General features: G+C 42.9%; 1 protein-coding gene across 1 annotated transcript in view; it reads left to right on the forward strand.

Annotated features, from left to right (window-relative positions):
* LOC109291115 (probable acyl-CoA dehydrogenase 6) overlaps positions 1-10,761 on the forward strand; it is a 211,194-nt gene that overhangs the window by 175,763 nt on the left and 24,670 nt on the right. Inside the window, exon 7 of the mRNA XM_019507976.1 lies at positions 1,016-1,189. Within this exon, the coding sequence (XP_019363521.1) occupies positions 1,016-1,189 (174 nt within the window). The remainder of the gene's footprint in view (positions 1-1,015; positions 1,190-10,761) is intronic.

Raw genomic sequence — 10,761 nt, forward strand, 5'->3', positions numbered from 1 at the left:
AGCACAATACGCCACCGAGAGTGCAAACAGCAATGCCATTAAAGCAGAATAAGCAGCAACACTGTTAAACACCATTAGTGCCATTTATCTTCCGCAAAAAGGCATTTAAGGTGCTTTGAAGGCCAATTTTGTGGCGTGTACAATCACCCATAGTCTTGAAAAGCTAATCACCTACCCTAGAGGTTTTCAAGAGGAGACTGGACAGTTGTCTTCCTGCCTAGAGTGGGGCAGGGGGGCTGGACCCGATGATTTGCAAGGTCCCTTCCAGTCCCTAACAATCTATGAATCTATGAAAGACTTGTTCTTTTATGCACCATTCAGTATTATTTCAGTGGATGGGATAAGGGGGTCAGTACTGTAAATAGTTTAAGGAATTAAGTTGATTGTGAATTGTGGTGTGTGTGTGTGTGTGTGTGTGTGTGTAATGTACACACACATACACATTGATTTATAATTACTTTCAGCTTTCTATTCTAAAGGAGCAGATATATGAAGTGCTTACAGAATGCCTAATGCCTTTTCATTTAAAGGACAAGGATAAGTTTTAGTTTAAAGCATGGCACCTTCTGTTTTCCATCATACTCTACAAATATTTTATTACCGATTTACTGCAGTATGGGCTCTCGACAATTAACATTAATTTCTGTATTTTGTTCTGAATTTAAAAGTAGCACATAAAGGGAAACCTGATGTATGATTTTTGGGGGTCCATTAAAATAAAAGGTGGTTTCTGCTAGAAAATCTTCAGTTTTTTAATTAATAAAAATAAACTAATTTACTAATTTAAAATAAAGGTGGCATTCTTAAAAATAGCATAGAGATGTTCTGTTACATTGATCACAAAAAAAGGCATATTTATGTTTTATTAACCTACAATTTTAGTTTAGGCTAAGCATACAAACTTTCTAATTTACAGGTTTGAGTATAGAACTTTCTTTGTTATTCTTTTTAAATACAAGATTTGTACTGTAGACTTTTATTTCCTATAGCTTTTCTAATACACCTTTGTTTCTAGGTGTTCACATTGCTAAAAAGATAGACAAGCTGGGCATGAAATCATCAGATACGGCTCAGATATTTTTTGAAGATGTCAGAGTTCCCTGCAAATACCTAATTGGGGAGGAAGGAATGGGTTTTACATACCAGATGTTGCAATTCCAGGAAGAGCGTCTTTGGGCAGTAGCCAATGGTAAGTTGGCTCATACTTCTGGGAAGGGTACAAGACTCTCAGAAAGACTAAAAAGAACTTTATTTTAATTTATGATAAAATTCTGTCATGACTGATCAGTCAGATTCTGGACACAGAAGGTTTTCTTTGCATAAGTTGACAGAAAACAGAAAGAAATTTATGGAAGACATTGTAGGTGATGTTTTAAGCTTTTATTTTCCTTGGAGCGATCTAATAATAAACAATAAAATGAAGATGCAGTGTTAAAAATGTGTGGGCTACAAATTGAACACAAAGGCTATTACAGCATGGAGAAATAACAAACCTGGACCTACCATAAAGCTGCCTCTGAAATTTCTTGTAATGGAGAAGGTCATTTTTCTGTCTTGCTTTAGGTTTTCCCTGAGTAAATGTATAAAAATGCCGTTCTTTAATAGCTTTGCCATCTGAACACCTCTGCTTTACTTCAGCATGGATGGAAGTTAAGCAGTGGCAATAAAAACTTACCCACAGAGTTCTGCTTTATCAACCTTGAGTAAAAATCATGTTTAGGAGTCAGTGCCCTGCTCTGCCCCCACTGCAGCAGCCAGAGGGAGGTCTAGACTCCCCCTGGTTGCTAGCCCAGGGGCTGGCAGGGAGCACAGGGCCAGGAGACAGCTGTCTTCTGGTAAGAGCCGGGAGACTGCTCCCTGCCCCCAGGAGCTGCCTGTTGCTGGGGCAGGCTCCAGTGGCGAAAATGTACCCCTGCCATGGCAGCAGGGAGCTCCCAGCTGTGGCTCCCCAGTCGGGCAAGGGGTTTGGAAAAAACTGCAGTGGAGGGGCAGGTCCCCCTCCAAGGGATTCCCTGCCCAGCCAGAGCTTGCTGCTACTTGGCCCACCAGCAGATTGGGGCAGGGGGCTGGGATCTGCCCCTCCTTTGCAGCTCTTTCCAAGTTCTCTGCCTCGATTGCTCAGTCAGGGCTCAAGGTGGGGAAAGGCTGCGGGACTGGGAGCTGCCCTAGAACAAAACAGTTCCCAGCCAGCCCTGGGCTGTGCAGCGAAGTCTTCATGTGCAGTCTGGATCAGGCTGGAGATTGCCCAAAACAGGACATTGTTTCCCTCCTGAGCTCCAGTGGCAGAGCCCACCTTGACAGCAGGCAGCTTCTGGGGGCAGGGAGCAATCTCTCGCCGCCTGCTGCTCAGCTGACCGGGAGCAAATTTGCTCCCTGTCACCGTGTACACTTGCCTTACTGCATAGTAATTACTCAGCAGTTAATTTGCTACTTGCATTTGCAGGTAGCAAGTTAACTGCCAAGTACAGCAAATGACTGCTCAGTAATGGTCTGTACATGTAGACAGTGGCACTTACTATGCAGTCATTTGCTCCACTGCTCAGTAAAGTGTCTTGTGTAGACATGCCCAGTTTCTCATTCTCCACACCTGTTTAAAACCTGCAGCTGTTCCCATTAAGGAAAGTTGGATTTTTTTTTTAATATTAGAACAGAAGTATTTTTCATGGTATCTCCTTCTCATGATGTGGTGTTGGTTTTCTGACACTTGTGGAGGGAGATTTGAGCTGTCACATCTAGCATTATTAGTACTTTATAAGCCCATAATGTGCATAATAATTAGAGTATCAACAGGTGATGTGTATATCTATACCAACTTAATCTGGGATGTCAGGAGATAAAATTTTGGTCATTACTAACCCAGGGCAGTTTTAAACCTTTTTGATTCAGCCACAAATCTCAGTGAAGGGCTGGAACCCAAGTGTTGCACTTCACAGGCCAGAGTCTTGTGAGCATTGCTTTCTCTATCCCAAGGAACATTTACTTTGACATTTCTAAAATGTTGTCCTCATTTTTCATTTAGCTGAAATTATTCACTGAATTCAACCTGACTGTTATTAATAGTTTGTGTTGAATAATACACAAGTGAACTAATTTCAGTGAATAAACTATTTTCCAACAAAATATTCTTCTAGCCTAAGTGTAAGGCACACATTAGAGGCCTTGGCATACGTGCCTCCACTTTGTATTTATCCTCTGCCATATAAAGATTGGAATTGTATGTTGTTGCTATAAATGTGTAGCTAAATATTAGAAATTCTGGGTTAAGCTGCAGAAGTGTGGCTAAAGCAGAAGTCCCCAAAAGCCTGTTTCTGAGTGACTTCAGAATGAACGTAGACAGATATGACACCTAGCAAAGAGACTGAAAAGACTGCTCTGCTGCTTGGAAGTTTCAGCTATACCAAGTCCCCTCAACAGGAGATGAATTCCCTCTCTCAGGAACAGAACTGGATGGTAGCTCCTTGAGTCAGGACCACAGGCAACCAGGAAAAGTCAGAGACCAGAAAAGATGGCAGTTGTCCCAATAAAGCACCCCCCATCCCCGCCCCCCACACCTCAGGCATCCTTATTAAGGGATATAAACTTTTGTAAACCTGGCAAATTTGGGGAATTAATGACTTGAGTTATTGGGGAAACTGAACAACTAATAACAGCTCAGAATTCCTGGGGTCTGGCCTACATCCATTCTCCCAGGCATGAGTATGTCTTTGCATTGCCATTGCCTGATCTGAATGTTAGTTAAACTTATCTTTAGCTTCCCTGAAAAGTGGTTCTCTTGAAAAGAGACGGGCATGCTCCATCTTTACTCCAGGGCCCCATTCAACAAAGTGAACTCTTTGTCGTAATTTGGGTATAGCAGTCATCCTTTTCCTAGCTGTGGAGGAACTGCTGCTGCAGCTGTCAAGGGCAAGAGTCCTGGGGTACAATCCTTTCAGAACTCTTTTAGGAATATTTGAAAACATGCTCCAGAGCAGGAACTTTGAAATAGGTGCCCACAAACACTCCCTGTGCGGAAGGGAGGATGCAACTGTGGTGCTGTCCCTTCTTACCTTTTGGAATGGCTAGTACTGCTTCCAGCACTGGTCTAGAGCAGTCTTGGCAAATGAAATCTACTCCTAAGCAAAAGGTCAGTCTACTGGTGTATTGGTTTTGTGTTGTCCAGCTCTCCAAGGTGCAATTTTCCTAAAATGCAAGAACTATGACTATGTCTGGTTCCTGTGTTTGAAGTAACCCTTTCCACCATCAGCTCAGACTATCCAAAAAGTGTCAGTTATAAACTGCACCTAAGCCATCTATGTTAACTTCAAAAGTCTTACCTTCCCACAAGCCAGTGTTTACTGTTGAACCTGTGAAAGGCAACATACTCAGAAAAATAAGGCAAAATAAAGGAGTCTGGCTGTAGCAAGATATATTTTATTATTCCATTTTCCCACAAGCACCATTAAAACCAAAGATGGGTCTTTTTTTTTTTTGTTTAATTAATATGTTACTACAAAGCAATTACTGTGCATCCCCTGGGGGTCTTATAAGAGGAGAAGAATGATTTGTCTCCACTAAAATCTTGTTAGTTTTTTTATTATTATTATAATTTTATTTTGCAGATCTCTTTTTTATGACTTGCTCTTGTAATTACTTCTATGAATAAGTATCTGCATTACCCTTCTTTCCGCTGGCACAATTGCACATTCCAACAGCTGTCCCAGCAAAAAGCAGCTCAAATTTTAAACACTTTCATGCATGCCTATTGAGACAGAGAGGATGAGAAACTTGGAATTATTCAATAGGACCCGTTACCAGTTTTCTTCTGAATACTTTGAGAGTTCTTTTGAATGTAAAGCTTTAACTAAGGTTTTGAAATGATATAGCAACAAAAGAAAATAAGTGACTGAGGACATTAAAAAAAACTGGAGGAGCTCAAATTATGTTCTGTTATGTGAAAATAGCAATGAACTATAGGAAAGAGACCTATTATGAAAAATGTTCCTAAAATCTTCCCAGAGGGCATAATAAAGCCAAGAGGGTTTTCTTTCTTTAAAAGATACGGATCTTGTTAGGAAAAAAATCTGTGATATTGCTTGTCTTAAAACAAGGCATTCATTTTCAGGAGCCCTAGTGCCAGTAGACTTGTAAGTAATGTTGAAAGTCAACTAAGCACAGCCTCAGGGTGAAATGCATTATTAGGATAGTAGAGGATATTTTTTAAATACACGTTAATGCTGTTGTTCAGCCTAAAGATGTGATGCCATGCCTTTAATAGGCTAACAGCATTTTTTATAATGTATAAAGAATAATCAAGTGAGAGAATAATCTGTATTTCATCTTCCTCTTTTTTTTTTTTTAAAGGAGCTGTGGTTAAAAACTGTATTTGGGAAAAGATCTTTATAAAAATGTCACCTCAACCTTGCAACTGGCAGGCTGTAGATATGGGCACCTCCATAGAAGCTAGATGCAGGACTGGGCCTTTATGGATTATGTCAGCAATTCCCAAAGTATAGTATGTTTCAACTTAGGTAGTGGGACAGGCATGAAAAGTTCCTTGGGCACGTGCAAATCATGGCTCCCAGTTCCACCTGTAGACCCCCTACTTTAGCAGCTGCTGCTGCATTCTTTGATGCTAACTACCACCAATCCTGCTTGCTAGTGACAGTCAGTGGCAGGGAAAGCACAGCAGTGTCTGAAGTAGGAGGAGTTGGGGACAGCATGAGAGTGCCCAACCCTGCTATGATGGGCATAAACAAGCAAGCTTGGCAAGGCTCTGGGTTATCTGGGTTAAGCTTTGTTGAAACTGCGGGGGTATACAGTTAAGTTTCTTTATGGTACTCACATGTCATTCTTCCAAACACAGACACATCACTGCCCAGAGCAATTGGCACATATTTGCTGTTGTCTGTTCTCTTGTGAAGGCTTGGGTTTCTCTGTAGTAAAGAGATACAAAGAGAAGCTAAGAGAAGACTGCAAAGAAGCACTGGCTGAAGGCTTGACAAACAGCAGCCCAGTAAAAACCGTAGAGACTGAGCACTTTTGGGGCTGAGCACTGGCTGAAGAGGGTAGAGCTGTCAGCAGAGGCACTGTCTCTTATTATTTAATATCTCTTGGTTGAGGGAAACTGGACTGTATTTTTCTTTGTAAATAAATAGAACCATATAAAAGAAACACCTACACCATCGCCAATATTCTCTTGAATGAAACAACTTGCAAAAACCCACATTTTGGCTAATCTATCCATTTCATTTTCTTTTCATAATGGCAGATTATAGATTTATAGGTATCTATTCACTTGCCTGTAGCCACAACTTTAGCCATCTGAAGTCTTTATGTGAGTGTTCTCTTGCATTTCAAGGGAGCTCTGTTGTTTGAGGACACACTTGTCTCCATAAAATGGAGACTGAGTCAAAGTCTGTGTGAAATAAAACTCTGGAGTCTGTAGTCTGAAAGCTTGTATTCTGCACAAGTAGAGTTCTGGAGTGTTCTTTTTGCACAATTTTGGAGAAACTAATTAAGCGGTGGCAAACCACAAGAAAAGAAAGTAATTTGGCCATTTGTACATTTATGTTACAAGAAAACAAAAGACACAACTCTGAAACTAATCCTGAAAACTTGTATATGTACTCAACATGTGCTTGAAGTATTTTGTTGAAATCAGCAAGACAGGTCATAGAATCATAGAAAATTAAGGTTGGAAGGGACCTTAGGAGGTCATCTAGTCCAACCCACTGCTCAAAGCAGGACCATCCCCAACTATATTATCCCAGCCACGGCTTTCTCTAGCTGGTTCCTAAAAACCTCCAAGGATGGAGAATCTACAGTCTCTTGAGGTGACCTGTTCCAGTGTTTTACTGCCCTCCTAGTAAGAAAGTTTTTCCTAATATCCAACCTAAACCTCTCTTCCTGCAACTTGAAACCTACCCTGGAAATCTTCAAGAGGAGACTGGACAGTCATCTCACTGGGGTCACCTGACCCCAGCTGTCTTTCCTGCCTAGTGCAGGGGGGCTAAACCCAATGATCTTCTGAGGTCCCTTCCAGCCCCTGCCAATCTATCTATGAAACCATTACTCCTTGTTCTGTCCTTTGCCACCACTGAGAAGAATGTAGCTCCATCCTTTTTGGAACCACTTTTCCAGTAGTTAAAGGCTGCTATTAAATCCCCTCTCTGTCTTCTCTAGACTAAATGAGCCCAGTTCCCTCAGCCTCCTCTCCGAAGTAAGGTGCCCTACCCCCCACTCACCATTTTTGGACTCTCCAATTTGGCCATATCATTTCTGTAGTTGGGGGACCCAAAACTGAACACAGTACACCAGATGTAGCTCAACCAACGCCAAATACAGGGAAATAATCACTTCCCTCAGTCTGCTGGCAACACTCTGCTAATGTAGCCCACTTTGCCGCTAGCCTTGTTCTCAACAAAGGCACACTGTTGGCTTATATTCAGCTTATTTTCTGCTGCAAGCCCCCAGGTCCTTTTCTGCAATGCTGCTACTTAGCCGGTTGGCCCCCAGCCTGTACACCCAGTGCCTGGGACTGTTTTGTTCTAAGTGCAGGACTTTATGCTTGTCTTATTGATTGATACCCATGAGATTTATTTTGGGACAATCCTCCAATTTGTCTAGGTCTCTCTGAATCCTATCCCTACCCTCCAATGTATCTTCTACTCCCCACAACTTGGTGTCATCTGCAAACTTGCTGAGAGTGCATTCTGCGCCATCTTCCCAGTACATGGTTGAAGATATTGAACAAAAACCAGCCCCAGAACTGACCCCTGGGGCACTCCACTTGAGGCCAGCTGCCAACTAGACATCAAGCCATTGATTACTACTCTCTGAGTCTGATGATCCAGCCAGGTTTGTATCCATTTTACAGTCCGTTCATCCAACCTGTACTTCCTTAGCTTACTTGTGAGAAAGTTGTGGGAGACCATATCAAAAGCCTTGCTAAAGTCAAGGTATACCATATCCGCTGGTCTGTCCACATCTACAGAGCCAGTCATCTCATCATAAAAGACAATCAGGTTGGCCAGGCATGATTTACCTTTGGTGAATCCATCCTGACTGTTCCTGATCACCTTTTTCTCCAAGTGCTTAAAAATGGGTTTCTTGAGGACCTGCTCCATGACTTTTCCAGGTGAGTCTAACTGGTCTGTAATTCCCTGGATCCTCCTTTTTCCCTTTCTTAAATATGGGCACTATATTTGCCCTTCTACAACCGTCTGGGACCTTTCACAATAACCATGAGTTTTCAAAGATGATGGCCAATGGCTCTGCAATCACGTTGGCCAACTCCCTCAGCAACCTCGGGTGTATCCCATTCAGCCCTGTGGACTTATATATGTGCAGCTCTTCTAAATAGTCCCCAACCTGTTCTTTTATTACAGTTGGCTGCTCACCTCCTCCCCAAACGGTGCTGTCAGGTGCAGTAGTCTGGGGGCTGACCTTGCCTGGGAAGGCTGAAGTGAAAAATGCATTGAGTACATCAGCCTTTTCGGTATACTTTGTCACTTGCCTCTCCCATTCAATAACCACCACCCATCACTTCTTCTTTTGTATGTTTGAAATGAAGTATTTGCTAGCATTTGCAGGATTAGAGTTGTACATGGCATGCTAGTCTTCAGTGCAGGAAATATCAAGATGTCCTTCACCTGTACTCTACTGTCAGGAAAAGGACCCCTGATTCCCTAGAGATTCCAGTTCTCTGATGATTAGCTTACCACTGAAGCCATTACTTTAGATTTAAAATTTTTGGAGAGTCTCTCCATCATTCTGTTGTGGTAACTGGCTCTTTAAATTTCAGAGACAGCTCTGTGAAGTAGTTTTATTCCCAATTACTGTAAGCTTTAGCTTCCTACCTTTCTATTATTAAATATATCATTCTTTTCATGTACTGTCTCTTTTGTTCTCCTCATTTCTTCTTTTCCCTTCACAATTTTTTAAAATATTTTTATTGGAATTTATTAATAACATGAAATAAAAAGAATAGTTTCCAGTAAGCCTTTCTATCAGATTTATATTTTGCAAAAATCTTATTTTGCCAAACCAAAATTTGATCTCCAGAATTAAAACATTCCCTGCTTTCCTTCTTGGCCAGGTTTATCACAGACATATATAAAGACTGTTTCTTGCTTATTAAAAAATAACTGAACATATATTTGTATTCATAATGTACCACTCATTATTTGTTAGGTCATACTAGTAACAGGTTCTGCTGGGTCCTGTTGAAGTTAGTAGGACCTTGGAAAAGACTAGACCTGTGGGCAGGACAGTACAGATATTTTTGTGTGAACTGCTGCATGTATTTAGAGAGAATAAGAACATCTTACCATTTTTACTTAAATATAAGTTTAGTTCCCCCTCCCCCCATCCACTTGAGGGGAAAAGCCCCTCGTCTTATATTTGCATATAAGGATAGCTCACTAAATACATGATCTATTATTAAAGATAACCAAGTGAACAGACGCTCACTTTTGATTCCAGAAATGCAGCTACATGCCTGCAGTGTCCCAAGCCAGAAGCCTGGGGGGCAGGGAGGCAGCGCTGAAGTATGCCGCACTGCCTAGTTGGAGCAGACAGCGTGAGCCAAGGCTTAGTTCACCTACCCTGCGAGGGAGTGGTTTTCAGGGGAGATGCAAAGCATCCTGGGATGCTGGGAGACTGTTAGTTAACTTGAATCTGGAGGGGATCTGGGACAGTTCAGTAAACTGCTGTAATGTAAATCAGTTAAGTCTGATGCTACATCCATCCAAGTTTATCTTAAACCAGTTTCAGCCATTTTGAAAGCAGTTTGTGTGCACTGAACTTCTGTTGTGTTACAGATTTGAACCAGTTTCCTATCACTTACACCATTTTATGGTTAATTTCTGTCCCTAGCTACAACCAAGGCCTGTTCAGAAAATGATGGCATTCGGCCATAGACTAAACAGGCATCTGACACAGGTTCCTCCAGCTGGTAAATCTGTTGGGATTGGGGGAGGAGGGGATACGGGCTGGAGCTGGGACAAGCTGCTCAGCTGGGTTTGGGAGGCACATTACTCAGGGAGGGGGGTGCAGGACGCAGGCACAGCAGCGTTGGGATCAAGGGCTATGCTCTGCTGCCGCTTACCCTTTTCTTCCCGGAGTGAGCTGTGCCTGCATCACACCCCCCATGCGCCCACTGGGCAAGCAGCAGCAGAGCATAGCCCCTGCTCCCAGTGCTGCCATGCCTGCATCAGTGCTGGGAGTGGGGACTCTGCACTGCTGCTGCATGCCAGCTGGCACAGGGGGTGCGGGATGCAGATGTGGCAGTGCTGGGAGTGGGAGCTATGCCCTGCTGCCGCTTGCCCCCTTCCGCCCGCAGATAGCCGTGCCCTCATCCCGCCCCTCCCCGCCCTGGCTGGACAAGCAGCAGCAGGGCATAGCCCCTACTCCGAGTGCTGCTGCACCCACATCCCGCACCTGCCTGCCCCCTTGCCCAAGTCCTGCACTTCCCGCCCCAGCTGGGCAGCTTCTCCCAGCCCCAATCCCTCCCTCCCAGCTGATAAGCCTGGTTAGTCTATGGCTGAATCTTTTCTGAATCTTTTTCTGAATCAATTAGGATGCTTTGAATTGATTCAGAGATTTTAATTGGTCTCCCCATTCGATTTGGATTTGGAGATTCGGTCCCTGAACAGGGCTGAAACTCCTCTAAATTGAATCGGCTACTGAAACGTCACGCAGTCCTAGCGTACAGGTTCAGTTCAACCTTGGTTTCTAGATGGATCCAACACATGGGGAAGATTTTATTGCAAGAGAGACAGA

The sequence above is a fragment of the Gavialis gangeticus genome, unplaced genomic scaffold (assembly GCF_001723915.1).
Source record: "Gavialis gangeticus isolate Ggan-Ray unplaced genomic scaffold, GavGan_comp1, whole genome shotgun sequence".
Lineage (NCBI taxonomy): Eukaryota > Metazoa > Chordata > Crocodylia > Gavialidae > Gavialis > Gavialis gangeticus.